Raw genomic sequence first — 17,186 nt, forward strand, 5'->3', positions numbered from 1 at the left:
GTTTGTTGAAAGAAGACAGCTTCACATAGTTAAGGATGACCACTTTGCTCATTGCCTGAATGTCAGGACAAACAGGAGAAACCCCTTTCAAACTTTTCCTTGCCACCTCACCAGAAGAAGGAGCCAGAAACTCACTGTGGCTCATTCTTCTAAAACTAAACCAAGGTTTAAAGGACACCATAATCTACCCAAATGACCTGTGTACTTTAAAACCTACATAGAACTTAGTAAGTTTAACTTATAATCTCTTTAAGACCTGATAATATTAAAGTTTAATGTTTACCAGTAAAAAAAAAAAGATGTGGGGGCAATTCCAATAACTTAATCGGAACCTGTAAAACATATATGCATGTAAATTCTAATGACTCCATGAATCTACTTGAGCTAAAACAAGCACTTGGATTTAGGTCACTATCGATTTCTCTGTCAGATATTGTTAAATAATATTAAGAACTGCCGCCCCCGATGGCGCAATGGGTTAAACCATTGTGCCAGCAGGACTGCTGACCGACAGGTTGGCGGTTCGAATCCAGGGAGCAGGATGAGCTCCTGTCTCAGCTCTAGCTTCCTATGCTGAGACATGAGAGAAGCCTCCCACAGGATGGCAAAACATCAAACATCCGGGCGTTCCCTGGGCAACGTCCTTACAGACAGCCAATTCTCTCAAGTCGCTCCTGACACACACACAAAATTAAGAACTATATAAATGTGAAGTTTCTATACAAATATGAAGTTATTTGTTCCAGCTTTTAGTTTGGAATATTCTGGAATGAAGTCTTAAAAAAAAGACATTAAGCCCTAAAGGGACAATAGCTATTTTAAAAAAATAACATTAAAATTTGGACAAGGTTTAATAGTAAGCAACTAATAACAGTGACAAATCAACTGACTAGGATGTGGATTTTAATTTACAATTATCCAGCCAATCAGAAGTACACACACACCAAGTACCTTCTAAAATGAGTCCTGGTTTCAGGGTGTTGGTGATTTACCTGTATTAGTTCACAGGTGTGTATTGGACCTAGATATATTTATTTATTTATTTATTTAAAATATTTATATTCCGCCCTTCTCACCCCAAAGGGAACTCAGGGCAGGGCACAACATATAAGTAGGGCTAGAGAAGAGATGCTACCGAGTTTCTTTTCCCAGGACTTTCCACAAGGTTTAAAAAGACCTGTAATGACCCAGATTTTTAAAGAAGTTCATCTGTTGATTACAAGATTGAACTAAATATCCTCTTTCTTCCTGAAATTATATCAAGTCTTAAAACAATATGACAGAATGATGGCAATATGTTACATAAGGCACTGCCAATAGGTTTTTTCCTAGTATGTAATTACTTTAGTGTGTGAATTGGTGCATTAGTGGGCAGGTGCCAAGAGTAGCAAAATAACAAAATGGCCATCATAAGCATTTCTTTTACACATACTGAAGTATCTTTTTAACCACCTGATCTGGTGGGAGAGGTTTTTACACAGCAGGAAAAAAAAACATTTTAACTGATTCCATTAGCAGATCTGTATGACCATATTGAACTTATTTCACCACCTAGCCTCTTATAAAATTTGATGCAGGTTAACGTCATTGTCCATCAAAGGGCCAATTCCATCAGCCTACAACTACATACATCTAGAGAGGCATGGCATGTAAAAGGTTTCAAGCACTGAGGGAAGTAATTCAAAAGACAGACTGTTTTAGAATTGGTAAAACCAATTTTGAGTATTCCTTAAGAAAACCCTATTAAATGTATAGGGTCACTACTTTGAAGCATGTACACAAATCTCTCTGCAAACTTCCTCACATACATTATAATAAAGAAAATGAAAAATCTTTGCAAAGAGAGCTCTATAGCTGAAATGAGTATCAATTTAACTGTTAAAATTGTATACCCTGAAATGGGTTTATTGTGTATTTGTCTTTTTATAGCTTCATGGTTTAATACTATTTTGTACCTTTGAAATATATTCAGAACCAAGTTTTGGAGAGGAAAAAAGGGATTTTCTACACTTAAAAGAAAGTATGAGTCAGTGTGCTCTCCTTTTGTGGAAATGGACCTAATGCTCCAGTGATCTATCAGGAGAAGGGGGGCTGCAAACCTTAATAAAAAGACTTGCTCTGAAGGTATATGATTACTGCCTTTCTCAACAGTTCTTAGGCATAAAAGGAAGGAGGAAAGGCTAACTTATAAATGGCATCATTTAACATGCCTGTTAACTCTTCAAAGTAGATAATACTCATCACAAAACACTGAGTTCTCCCCTCTTCCAGAGGCAATACGTAAAGAGAAAACGAGAAGGAATGTGACAGTATCACTTGGCTGGGCATCTAAACAAAACGGATATTTTTTATGAAGGGTGGTTTGTCTTTCAGGAATTGAATACAACAATGGATGAATTTGCCAAAAATAACAATGAAGACAACAGCATTGCCCAGTAGCAATTATCTGCCTCAATGTTCAGACAGTCTCCAAGTTGCAAACATCCAGCTTACAAATGATTCATCGTTAAGAACGGGTAAGACAACAGGAAGTGAGAGAAATCTACCCCTAGAAAGGGAAATTCTAGGGGTAAAAAAAATTGTTATCATGGGGGAAAAGGGTCTCCACTGAAATTTTCCCACTAATGCTTGTTTCCATAACAAGCTAAATTTTTCAAAATGCAATTATCACATGGACAGAAAGTGAGGGGAAATCTTCTGAACAGGGGCACAGACAGCAAAACAAACACCACAGGGGTATTAATCTTTCCTATGCTAGCCAAAGCTATACATACACACACATACACACACACACACACGTATATATATTGGACTGGAGTTCCGCTTTAAAAATGTACCTGTTCCAACTTACAAACAAATTCAACTTAAGAACAATGCTACCAAATCTAACTTGCTTGTAATTTGGGAACTGCCTGTATAAAATCCCTTAAATCATGGATTTTCAGGGATTGATTGCATTTGTCATGGATGGCAAAGATAATCACATCATAATAGCATCATATATGGCATCTCCAAATTTTGCCAACCAGACAAAAAATACATCACAAAAAATGTCAATTGAGACCAAATCAGCCCCACCCACCTCCAATGCTGATAGTGTTTCATCACTAGATTGCTAGCTAGATGGGCATAATAATGCACATCACAAAACATATATTTCCTCATCATATAGAAAGACTACACTTCTTTTGCATCTTACAAAATGCAAATGAAGAGATGTGCAATTCAATAAAATGTTGCAATTACATGCTATATTTGCATAAACCCTTCTGTTTAGCTGTGCATTAGAACAATATTCAACACAATCAAAACTCTCATGACTAGTAATGTCCATAATGTTCTTGCTCATAAGTGAAATGTGTTGTAAAAATCGGGTAAAATGGGCAGAATAGCCGCTGTTGTAGACTTGTAGAATGAATAAGCATTCCTTAATTAGCCCATCAGGTTAAGTGCAAGCATTAATGGGCCTTTCCTAAAGTCTAGCATGACATCTTTCTCCAAACATGGCCAAGAAGAAAGTTCCATTAGCAATATTAATACAAGCTTAGTTGATCATTTTCATTCAATTAACTTCTTTCAATTAAATAGATAGCTTGACAAAAGCAGTGATAAAAGACCTAAAGGGACAGCTGATGACTCGAACTGAACATTAGTGTGCGAGAGGTCGCCGGTATTAAACGGACTGTAAATCTAGCATTCAATTTGGAAAATGCATTTCTTCTGCTTCCACTCCTTTAATGAGTAATTTTAGCTGACTATATATGTTTGCTGCAGAAATTTCATGGCAAGTCAAGCACTTTCTTGCGCAATAGTTATACTCTTGATGGGTCCTACCCCACCTCTTTAGTGTTCTCCAACCTTATGATACCATGGGGAAATCCAAGTGGATAGAAAGCTAGTGGTTACTTGGAAACGTTTGAAAGATCACATTGCTGAACAAACTTAGCTGTGAACACTCTCCTGAAATACTGTGCCAAATAGGCAAGAGGTCTTTTATGACTATAGACAGGCATTTTAAAAATCCATATAGTCTTTCCTAAAGTCAAATACATTCCAAATATCCCAAACAATAAGAAATTCAGTAAGCAAGAATCACAAAAGAGTAACTGAAGTCAGGAAAGACTGAAGCATCATTTGCTTGGAAATGAAGCCAACAGAGTATTGTCTAGGCTTGGATTATACTCTAAATCTAACTGTGTAAGAACTCAACTACAACAGATGTGCACTTTTTTCAGAAAAGCAAATAATGTAGTGGAGAATGAGAATGCTCAGGGAAAGTAGCAAACAGTAATCCTGTGAAGTCAAAGACCCAAAGAAACCAACGTGTATTTAAGAAATAGAGAACCAAACAAGCACAAAACACCTCCTCAAAGCTATTGCTGCATTTGTTACACTAAGATCAAACAATCAGAACTTGCCCAAATGCATGTTTGTAATAATTATAATAATTTAAAACTATTCTTTTATTTTTATTTTTACTGTTATTTTACCTTGACCAAGGAACTTTATGCTTATTTGGATTTTCAACATTCATCATCTTTGATTTTCCAAGTGCAAGAAAATGGAAGACCTGTAATTTTCATTTGATTTACACAGAAATGAACACAACATGTACCTTAAAGAGTTGAATCCACCGTTTCTGTTCTGTCTGGATACATTGTTGCATTTCTGTATTTGTGGTAACACCAACACTTCTAAAAGCAGCAATGTATTCTTCCCGAACTTCTGGTTTTGTTTCTGGGTATGCCAATTTAATTATTCCTAAGCAAGCATCTCGAAGACATCGTGATAATATTACCAGTTCTTCCAATGTAAAAGGCATCATTGATGATTGTCTTTGGCCTACAACTATGCAAAACACAAAACACATACAGGAAATCATTCCTGCCTTTTGGTCTCAATGTAGGACATCTCATAATTTGAATCTATGTTAATTAAAATACTTATTTGTATCTTTTTTCAGTGCAATTCAGAATTAGGTATGCTATTTTACCAGAATTAGCCCAGAGTTTACAATTTGCTCACAAAACCATACTACAGTCCCTGGCTCATGCTCATCCCTCATTGAGCAGGCTATCTGTGGCTTGATAGGTCATACATCATATATGGCTTTTTAAAAATCTAAATCTAGACCCAAATCACAATAAATTGAAGGGAAGGAAAACACAGAGGTAAACTGAATCTTTCAAAACAGTTTAAGGGTTTTGTTTTGGGGTTTTGTTTTAAAAAAAATCTAAATATGTTTACATACGGAGGAGGATGGTCTTACCGTCTATGGGATCACCAAAGAATTCAGTATCATGTATAGAGATAAGCGAGTGACTAAACAAGGAGCTGAAAAGGTAAAAGAGAGGGATGATCCGACTAGAATCTTCTAAAGACATAGGTGAGCCACGTGATATCACCTGAAGGAGGGGCACCATCGACCTTAACAGAACAAAAGACACAGAACTGTGATCAATTTAGACATATGACTGGGGAGAGACTTTGGAAGATTTTATTTTATGTTCCAGTATGGAAGAACTGAAAATTGATGCAATATTTTCCATTGGAAAAATATTTAAAATTATTTCAAAAGGATACAAGATATATTCACAAATAATTTAACCTGCATAATTGCTTCAACTGAAACAATGCAGCTATTTTACATGTCTGTTTATATTTTATCTATTGTCAGTTAGTATGCAACTTTATCTGGAAGCAAGACTATATACTAAGGTATTAAAATTGTCAAAAACCATTTCCAAACAACCGCAAGGATGACACTAGTGTAACAACTCCTAAGTATCTTGATCTTAAATACTACTTTCTAATTAGAAAAACGGGAATGTGTTGAAGTTGAGCCATATAGAAAATATATTATGATGATAACTTCAGAGTACCATGGTAGTTATGTAGATCTAATGGAGAGAACTACTAGTCAGCAATTATTAAGCCAAAATATGTTGAGAAAGTAAGAAATATAATTACAATTGTTCAAGTTAGTTTCTGCCAACATATGCTGTTTCTAATTTACAGCTGAAATTCTACTAAGGGAAAAAGGACTGTCACCAGTTAAATAAACTTTGGCTGATATAAGGGACATATTTTTTAATATTCATATAACTTTTCAACATTGATGAAGAGAATTTTCTAAGCACTATACAGATACTGAAAGATAGCACAGCTCTTGCTGATAGTTTCACAATCTAAGAAGCACCATACAAAAGAAATAAAGAATGAGGATGGAAAAGAAAAGTATGCACCAGAGTAGCAGCTCTCACTCTGGCAGGCAGATGGACCCAGGTTGGCCTTCCCTTTACTATTCTGTTCTTCCTGTAAAACAGTGGGCCTGATTTCCCAGCATCTCTTTGTCCACTGGCTGTGGCAAAAGTCAAAGTGACAAGCATACAATCCTTCTTAATGTATCACGCTATCCTAACAGCCTCTACAAATCTACATCCATACAACATCAACAAAGAAAAGAAAAATATATAATCACAACCCTTCTTCCATTCAACAAAAGATCCAGAGAGTAAATAAAGATCACCATGCCCATCCAAATGAAAGAGAAACAGAAAAATTACATACACAAGAAAACAACATTCTAAATACCCGAGGAATAGTAAAATCTTTAAAGTAGTTTTACAAAAAAAAAAAAAATCTGCCAGATATATTTTACAGCATAGTATGTTTTAAAGATGAAGACGGAAATATTCCAAAAAAGTAGAACAGCAAAGCAAGCAAGCAAATAAACAATAAAGTACAGTACAATTTTGTTATCCATTGTAGTATATTCCAAGTTCCCTCATATGATAATAGTAAACCCTATATATTGACTATACTTGGGCTGGAAACATACCATATAATCACACTGGAAGACCCAGAAAGGGGCACAAATACTTCCGAGGGGAGGCGGAGGGGATTATTTTTGGAGTGTGGGTGAGACCATGGATATCAAATCTGTAGATAACAGGGCTACACTGTATAGTCTCTCCTTGAATTCAGCAACCAGTCAAAACAATCATACCAGTAAATAATTGGGATGATCACATTTACCCATCAGCAAGGCCAAGCAAGTATGACCCCACGGAGAGAGGAAAGAGAACCAGTCAAGAGGACAATGCTGGCCTGAAAAATGTCACACAGCCCACCCCCCTCTCCAAAAATGTTATTGACAATTTTCATGTACTAAAATAATATTAAGAACTTTTGGAAATGTGCACAATTCTGAAGGGAAAAAAACAGAATTCTCTCACACAAGGCAGAAGGAATATATCTTAAGAGAGTTCTTGGCACATTCAGTGTGCATGGGTACTTAAATAAAAAGTAATTTTAAAATAGATGTGCCGTTTATTTAAATGGCAAGCACCTTTTAGTCAATCAGAATGCTTTTCAAATGCTGCAGCTCTATTAATTGATAATTCACAACTTAGTGTGAGGTAATAGTACAATTTCTCTCTCCCATGACATTATTTTACTCTGTATAGTACATATGCCTCTATATAAATTTCGATTTCTAAAGAGAGTAATACTTACCCAGTAATCATTCGTGTTGTCATTGAGGAGATTAAATACCAAAGATGCCTCAGGAACCTGGCATTAAAAGCTAAGCTGTACAAAAGTCTAGAGTAGAAAAAGAAAAAGAGCACTCAGAAGAAAAAGTCCCAACACACAAAACATGACACAAGTCTGTTAACTTTTCTGTCAATATTTATTGAGAAGCGACATTTATGAAATATTATTTTCGAAATTAGTTAACTAATCTTGTTATGAACCAAAACAGACTGTTTTTTAAAAATGAAAGTGCTCATTTATCGTACCAAAACTATTCAGAGGTGACCTGCTTAATTAACCTGTCTTCGATATTTCACCAATCATAACTGAGCCATTCCGAACTTGCTGACTAGAGTTATTTTAAGAAAGTAGTACGCTTTCTACTATGAAGCAAATACTAGATGAAAACCAAGGTTGTGGAAACACCTAACAATTTTTAGGTTTCAAACATTTAAAAACTGTTAATATTCTGCTTATAAATTCCTTTTCAATCATACATTTTAGCACTACTCCAAATGGAATGATAGGGATGATAGTTTTATATCAACCCATAAAATCCCTTTATAATTTCCAACAATATTATCAACATGAAAGTATAAAAACGCCTGACGGCTACCCACCTAAACTTTACAAAACGTGTCCCTCCAAAAATGAAGGGTCCACATAATCCATGAATCTGTTTTCAGTGGCATATTTAATGTTGGTTCTGACTAGAGGGCCCTTGAGAATCCTTCTAAGTTTATGATTCTTCTAAAAGAAAAAGAACCCTCAACAAAGGAAAATCTATTACTATATCATTTCCTATAAATGTGTGATGACGTAATAATAAAATGAAGATGCTAGAATTCCATACATTCCTTAAATCTAATTATTTCTATGTAGTAAGATGATCTTTCTCAACACATATTATCTTAAAATGGCATCAGCCCAGTTTGTAAATAATAGTTTGCTACTTGTATTATTTGTACTTCACAATAAAGGTTTCAATAAAAAAATGCACATCACCTTTGAAACTTCCTGCCCTTAGCAATTTGTCAAGCATCTTTCATCAGTGATAAATACATCACTTAAATGCCTTGATGAGAGATCAAGACATGTAAGTGATGTTATTTTTCCTTCTTATAACAGTAAGGAGTAATAATAGTGTGTAATCACTGGCCACTGGGTCTGTTATTGTATTATTAGAAGTATTTCTCATTTTAAATTTAAATTTAGCTATTATTTAAAACCTTCAGACTCATCAACTGGAAGGGAATAAAAGAATCTAACACGTTTTCTAAAAAATAAAACACAGAATGGTGGGTGAGGAAGTATCACTCATCACTACTAGGGTTGCAACGGCCCTCTTCGTGGTATGACATATCTATTTTACATTTTTTTTAAAAAATCAAATGATCATGTAGCTCTGTCCCTTTATACAGAAGTCATTTTATGTGCGCTCTACAGCTTCTCTAAGCAGGCATCTAATTGTTCACAAAGGGTACATGATTTATATTTATTTGGCAGAAGGGTATTTTGCCAAATTCTTTCTGGTGCAAGGAAGGAGATTAAATGACTCATTAAGCTTTATTTAGCTGAAGCACCGCTATAAGTTAATTAGTTAAAGGGAAGATTTTCAGTCTAGGTTATAAATTGGGCCCAGTTTCCCACTGAGACCATTTAAGTTAATGAAGAGAATACAATAGAATGAGACAGATGCATATAGTTGGATAAAGGTCACTACAGCAGGGCAGCCTATTCTGACACTTCCTTTAAACTGGAAGGTGCCACAGGTAGAAGGTAACAGATGTGACTGCAATTACACAAGATTAAGTGAGCCACTGGTATACAATTGTAAATGATTGTCGCTTTTATTTTAATGGCCCTCTGGGATTTCTTCTCGGAACAGGCATAAAAATCTCTCTAAATATTTAATTACCATAGCATGCAGATTTTAACAAAAAGGACTTTCTTTCCTGGTATGAAAAATAATTTCATGACACATTTTGAAATTCTCTTTTCAAGGTGAGATTGTTTTGTGTGAACTACGTATGCTTCCCAGGGATGCCCTATATTCTAAAGTCCTATCTTCCCATTGTGGAAAAAAATGTGTCTATTACACAACGGAAGGAAAACAAGTTTATTATCAAGCATCAGAAAGGCCCAAATTTAATTAGTCAGAGCCTCCATTTTCTCATAGGTTAGGAGCCTCATAAAAGTGGAAAAACTGTGAATATCTCTAGCTGCCCTGCAATATTTTACAAACCAAAATAATACTTCTACTGGTGGGATGGGTGGGCCCAGAGTTCCCTCACTCACTTGGGCAAAAGGTGAGAAGTTCCTGCAGGAGGGAATGCATGGATGCCCTCTCCCTCCTCATGCTCTCCAATCCCAATCCCATCCTCTTCTTCTCCTACCCCTAACCACCCAAGGAAGTGCCTGAGGAATGTTTTGTGCACACCAGTGGTTCTCAACCTGGGGTCCCCAGATGTTTTTGGCCTACAACTCTCAGGAATCCCAGCCAGTTTACCAGCTGTCAGGATTTCTGAGAGTTGAAGGCCAAAAAACATCTGGGGACCGCAGGTTGAGAACCACTGGTGTACACCTTCCCTCAGTGCACATATCCTCCTTCCTTGCACTCTCCCATCCCATCCTCTCTGCCCACCCACCTGAGAGCATGAGCATATATATTCACACACTCCTCTTTTTTGCAATCCCCCGCCTTATCCTCCCCCCTACACACACACACACATTTTACCTGCACAAGCAAGTGAATGGACAAGGGAACATGCACATGGGCAGCCCAGCCACGCCACCAGTTTAATTTCCTGCCATCAATCAAAGATTTGACCACTGACTAAGCCTGACTTAACTGAACACAGCTCAATTGACATCAGCGTTCCCAAAGTCCCTATTAGAAGGGTGTAGGGCACCAGCAGAGGCAACTAATCCACATATAAATAAATAGGTGAAGATTAAACCTTCAGATGTGAAGAAACAACTACCAGTTTATACCAAATCTTAATAAATCTTAATAGTCAGGGAAAGAAAGAACATTAAGTCTCCAGGATTAGTTGAACTGGTAACATCATTAAATGCCACACAGAACATTGCAAAGCAGATAACTCATTTTTGCAACAGGGCATAACTGTTAAAGAGTTAAAAAGGAAACTGGGCAGCCATATCATTAATTGTGGACACAGTAAGAAGACAGCAAAGGTAGAGGGGGCATTACAATGAACAATTGTCAGTGTATGGTATTCATGAGAGTACTGTTGCTTATAGATGTCTGTTTCTAGGGGGGGGGGGGAATAGGCATCATACAAATGAGCAGAGTAGAAACAGCTTTCACACGTACTAAAATGTATTATAGGTCAATTCATTTAAGAAAACAAAATTTCTTCCCTTGGGGCAACTGGCAACCTGTTAACCAGTAAATGTTAGCATGGTAACAAAAAGGCAAAGAAAACATGCTGACCACTGATGCTGGATGGCCTTGATGTTTCATGTCATTACACACACACTGAAAGAGTATACTTTACAAATGAAGTAGTCAATTCTCATTTTAGGTTTTGAGCCTGATATTCCCTGACCTCCCCATATCCCATACCTATGCTGACACAAGGTAATAGGTACAAATGCACCTGCCAGAATTCTTCCCTTTGTTATCCTACCAAGATTAGAGAAACAGGGAAGTAAATACCTTGTTATAGGGTTGAGTTAGAGTGAGTCATAGATAAAGAATGTCAACTTAATACACACATGTTCACAATATGAATTCAGTTAACTATTTGCATAATCTGGAAGCAAACCAGTAAATTAATACGAAGCACTACAAAAAGGTAAGAACATCTCCTTGGAGGAAATAGGAAGTGTAGTCATACAATTAAGGCTATAGAGTGCTCCTAATTAAGCACCTTTCCTATATCTTTCACCAATAAACCAAAAGTCAAAGCAATGGTGCATTCAAATCCCATAATTACTATTCAAAGCAACAGACCCTTTGCAACAAAGGCAGGCATACAATTCAGCTTTCACTCTGATCTCCAGATCTCACATCCTGCTCTAATGCAATTAGGTGACAAAGAACTAATTACCCTAATCAAGTGATCACCATTTCACTGACATCTTACTTCCTTGAAAAGCCATAAACACCAGTAGGTTAAACAGGCACTGCCAATTAGTTTTCTTTACCACTGTTTACAAAGCAGTTTGAACTAATGGTGGTTTACAGCATTCCAAAAATACCATATGCATTTCTTCCCAGCAACCTGGCATTATTCACTCTGCAATTTACCAGTTCTGAGGTGTTCAAAATTATCAGTCTGAAGGTGCACCATACACATTTTAAGTCACATGTTTACATGCTAACCCAAAACCACTTCTCAATCTCTTCTGCATTTCAATATTTTATGGAAACTCACATTTTAATTTATAACTTCAATCCTCCTAATAAATCTCTCATTCATAAGACTCTTATATATGAAGGCTGTGATTTTATAGCTTTCTGTAAACATCTATCACCTCCCTTGCAATGCAGTTATCAATGCTGTTTTTGAAACTACCTTAAATTATGTGCATATGATTGTTCTTTGTTATCTACTGTCTGCTTAAGTTCACAAAAATGCCTAATTATGTATACTCTGGCTAAAATATCTATAAATCTTCATCTTCCTATTATAAACAGTGCAACTTGAAATTTTCCGAAAGCTTGTAGCACTTCATTTTGACCTGAATATGAACAGCCCAGTCCAAAGCAAGCATGCCCTTTATCTAACAGACATATACTTTCATTATATGTCACTAATACAATTCAGTAAAACAATGAGATACATATTATCCACCACTTTAAATGGTTTGGGATATTTTTTCCCCCTGATAATTCATTAGCAACTTGTTTCTGATATAAGAAAAGACTTTAAGTTTCTTGGCAGCAAGCTTTCAACTAATAAGAAAATAAAATGAATACACACACACACACACACACGTGTATATATGTTTTCAGCTTCAACCTGCAATACCCTTTAGCATTTGCCATATTAGCTGGGACTGATATTACTGTGAATAATTCACAAATCTTTTCTACTTGCCTGACTTTTGGCACCATCATTCGGTGCTGCACCATTAGTGTGTGGCAGATGGAAGCCATTAGTGTGAAGACCTCTTCACTAGCTGAATCTCTCCAAACCATATTTAACAAGGTGTTTGTCTGCTGTTTAGTATCCAACTTGGAAAGACATTCATTGGTTATATACTGAACTGATATTCTTCCATCTCCCTGTAATAAAAAGAACTTTTACATTTCCAAAATAATACATTTTCAACATTTCAGTCTACATGCTCCTAAACATTTCTTAACACTACAAGATGACACAAAACAATATCATATGTCATATGTTCAGTTGCTGAAATTACAATTTTAAAATATCTAGGACATATCTATGAATAAGCCCGAATAAACTGAATTGGATATGCTTCTGAAAAAGAAATGTAAGGAGGGCGCTGGTATCATTATTAAGAATTTTCAAATTTCATCTATTGCTAAAGAAGATACTAAGAAGGAAGCACTATTCATGATCAGTTTATTGTAAGAAAGAGTAATGTCTCTAATATTACATGTCCAATTGCAACTTTTGAGGCAAATAAAACCAGTGTTAATATTTTCTCACTACCTGAAACTGACAAATAGGAATCCCTATTTATAAATCTATACAAAGAAAGGTAAAGCTTTTATATACAACCTCACTGCTGATCCTTTTGAATAGCCATAAAATATTGAGCCCCCATTAGAATTCCATTCTCTTCCATAATAAATCACAATACATTATGTAGCCACCTGTGCAATGTTCTACTTGACTGCCACTGAAGTGCCTAGCCCATATAAAACCTTTTGTAAGCAACCTGTAACAAAACACCTGGAAATGGGGCTGTGAAGCCTATATCTACACTATTCAAATACACAGAGCTAATCTTTTGTGTTCTTCACCAAATTCAGAAAGCCCCATAAACAAACCACCTGTGAATACAGCCAAAGTAAATCTAAATGAAGAGTCTATTGGGTAATACCTTTCATTGATAAAAATGCAGTTATAGCACAAGACACCTGCTCTAATTGGACTGTTGTCATTATAGGATTTCTTTAAGATCTTGATAATAGTAAATGGACATATCTGCAGACCTGGAGTTTAAAGTCTACTTGAGAAAGGCCATGAACTGTGTTCTCTTTAAAATGCTGTGTTCAATTCTGGATTACATATCACAAGAATTCTGGCCATTGCTGTGTATCAATAACTGGATGTTGTTAATGTGATACTATAAAACTACTCATTAAATGTTTCACTAATGGTGCCTGCACTACCTGTCCAGGGATAACTCTAGTGAGTGGTCTCTTTCCTAAAAGGGTGATTTCAGAAGATAGTATTGGTGATTTCACCTCTGCCCCATTGCCTTTGATGTACAGAGTAACACATGATTATATTGTATCTGAAAGTTTTCAACATCTGATGAGAGAAGTCATCAAGAACTTCAGGTATGATATCATCAATCTACTGAAGGCAGGAAGTTCAGCTTCTTTTCCCCACCTAGGGTATTAAGAAGGCTTAGAGCAAGTACAGGATTACATTCATGGATGAAGTGGGAGAACAAACAGAAAAGGCTCTGTGGGATGGGAAGCCGGCCGATCTGGTTTAAATGTATACAACTACCCTGGTGGAGTTGTGCAAGCCTTGTAGTATCAGCTGCATCATTTGTGGAGCTCCTGATTCACTGCTTTTTGATGGCAGTAGAACTAATGCAACATGCAGCTACCCAGATGCTAGTGTGGATAAGAAAATCTGAATAAACTGCATTAATTGTTCTAGTTACCAGTTTCTGGGTCCATTTCAAAAGTCATGCTTTTAAATTTTTATAAAGTGCATCACAGCCGGTGACTGGTTCTGAAAATCCATTTTAATGTAGATCATTTTTCCACGTTTCAAAATATATGTCAAGGCCTCTCTAGTACGTGGTGTTGAGAATAATGCCCTTTGTATACAAGAGCTTTCCTAGTAGCAGGCCTGAGAATTTGGAACTCACTTTTGTAAGAGTTACATCTCCTTAAACTATTACTCTAACATTTAAGTGGGTCTCAAAGAACTTCCTTTTTATGGTTTCAATTACTGACAGCATAGCAACTGGTGGCTGAAAAGCAGCTTCATATGAGATCTCCTCCAAAATATTACCTCCTCCCTTGATTTTTTTTTTCATATTTCACTTTGGAGGATGTAGCCCTAGAAAGCATATTTAAAATACTTTTAATAAATACTCACAGGCATGGAAGTTGTATTACTAATTTCTTCATCTTCAGAATCACTAGTTGAATCCTGACAATCTGTACCTGATGTAGATACGGGTAACTGAGAAAGAAACATCTGGAGCACTCGCAAATACACTAGTAGCCCTTCTTCAGAAAGAGATCCTATATAGGAAAAGGTATGTAAATACATAGCAATGAAACACTGAACAAAGATCACCTATAAATGACTATCATAATTTTTTAACAAGATTATCCTTTTTGTTTTTAAGAAAATGAACAAATCCAATATTCAGCATAGCATCCCAAATTATAAAAAACACGTACATGTTGCATCCAGATTATATTTTCTAACATTAGAACCCACTAAAATCAATAGGGCAACTCAGCTTAAATCCCAATTATTTCAATATTGATATCCTGCTTAATATATACATATGGGAAAATATGTGGGAGCTGTAAAAAGAAAATGGTTGTGAGGATGCATGTCATATTCATTTTTCAAACCTTCCAGCATCAAAGATATCTATATAAAATGCCTCAAGACCTCACTATTGCTACTAAAAAACTAAACAAATAATGCTGGACTCAGAAGGCACATTTCATCAAGGGAAGTATAATACAGAAAAATGCTATTATTACTATGACTGTTTTTAATCACAGGAATTACACACAAGAACAGACTTCATTGTAAGTGGAATATGGATATGCAATTGACCCTTAGAAGTCTAAACATTATGCAAAAGAAAAACACAACCCTGGATCATGTTTTCGCATCTGAACCATACCAAAACATGCCGTGTGTGTGTGTGAAAATCATTATATTATAGAGAGAATACTACGTTGAAGTTTGTGTGTTTTTCAAGTTCTTTTAGTTCAATGAGGTCTTCTGGTTTGTAATCTTTTTGCTGTGCTAAAAGTCATGACAAAATATTTCAAAATCAGGAACACCTGTATTTTCATATATACAGACTGGGCCACAGCAACGCATGGCAGGGGACGGCTAGTAAATAAATATAATATCAAATGACTTCATTGTCTGAAACCCAATAACCAACAAAGTGGTACTTAAAAATATATTTTATTTACCTAAGTAAGTTTCACCAGCTGTCAGGACAAAGTAAAAAAGCCAAGGAGCTCTCTCACTTTTCCTTGAGCGCCTGCATTCGGTTAACAATAGTGCATTCAGAAAAAGTTCGTAAGGGAAGCAAGTCTGCACATCTGCAAGCGCTGGAATGATGAAATGGAATATCTGGTCTGTAAAAGGTGCTGCCAGAAACTCATCAGTAAAAGCAGCAAAGATCTGTTGCCTGCAGCAGGTAAAGAGAGATTTCTTTTACAAAAAGTATCAGCAGTTTTCCAATAGTACATTCACAATATAATCAATTTACAAGTTTTGAAAATATATTTCCCTCATTCTTCCAAAAACATGTCACTGATTTCTTTATTCATAGTTAATTTTTCCCATTTATTTTTTTCAATCCGTATCTCCATAGACCCCCTTACTTTCATAGGAAATGCAACTGAATTTATTTAAAATCATTTACATATGTATACATATTAGAATATAAAGTGGTTAAACAACTAAAACACACCGAGAATGGTTTAAAGGTCTTTAGCAATAATAAATAAATTTAGAAATAGCTGATCTAATAATCCTACTGAGGATTCTGTTTTTGTTTTACTTAAAGCAGTATGATCATTATTAGTAGACACAATAATCTAGAATGAGCAAATAATGGTATTACCTGGCATCTTCAGGACAGGAGATATAATTAAAGTGCAATGGCTTCAGAACATTTTCTAACAATATTTTTGCAATAGGAACCCGAGATACATCAGAATACTCAACACTTGATGGAAGCTTGTTATTTATTAGCAAATAAAGAGATCTATAGTATCCTGAAAAGAGAAAATTTAATTTATTTTAAATCATATACTTAAGTGATAGACATTTTAATATATTTCAGAACCACAGGTATTTCGTCTATAACAGGCATGGGCAATCAGGCTGTTAGGAACTGAAGTCCAAAACACCTGGCCAAAGTTTGCCCATGCCTGGTCTATAACAATGAGTAAAATAGTCTTGCAGCATGAGAAAGAATATATTTTGGTCTGAGTTTGTCAAATGCATCTTTAAATACAGGAACTGAAAAATGACTTTCAATGCAATCAATATACATACTTAATGACTAATTCTATATTTTAGACTGCAAGCTTAGTATTGATAATTAGATATCTCTATCTACAAAAGAGAACTACAAAAAAGGGGGGGGGGGATAAACAGAAATGTATAATGTAGAAGGAATTACTTTTAAAACACTTACTATGCAATGTATAAATATCAATTATCATGAAAACATGTAGTCTTATAAAGCTG

General features: G+C 35.7%; 1 protein-coding gene across 2 annotated transcripts in view; it reads right to left on the reverse strand.

Moving 5' to 3' along the window:
• UBE3C (ubiquitin protein ligase E3C) overlaps positions 1–17,186 on the reverse strand; it is a 58,513-nt gene that overhangs the window by 26,814 nt on the left and 14,513 nt on the right. Inside the window, exons 7-13 of one of the 2 annotated variants that reach the window (XM_060782579.2) lie at positions 16,555–16,708; positions 15,896–16,116; positions 14,823–14,971; positions 12,606–12,793; positions 7,519–7,605; positions 5,270–5,334; positions 4,616–4,848 (exon numbers count right to left, since the gene is read on the reverse strand). In XM_060782579.2, coding sequence (XP_060638562.1) covers positions 4,616–4,848; positions 5,270–5,334; positions 7,519–7,605; positions 12,606–12,793; positions 14,823–14,971; positions 15,896–16,116; positions 16,555–16,708 — 1,097 coding nt within the window. Of the gene's footprint in view, positions 1–4,615; positions 4,849–5,269; positions 5,428–7,518; positions 7,606–12,605; positions 12,794–14,822; positions 14,972–15,895; positions 16,117–16,554; positions 16,709–17,186 lie in introns of both variants that reach the window. The other variant, XM_060782578.2, reaches the window with a different exon arrangement.

This window comes from Anolis sagrei, chromosome 6 (genome assembly GCF_037176765.1).
Source record: "Anolis sagrei isolate rAnoSag1 chromosome 6, rAnoSag1.mat, whole genome shotgun sequence".
NCBI classification, from domain to species: domain Eukaryota; kingdom Metazoa; phylum Chordata; class Lepidosauria; order Squamata; family Dactyloidae; genus Anolis; species Anolis sagrei.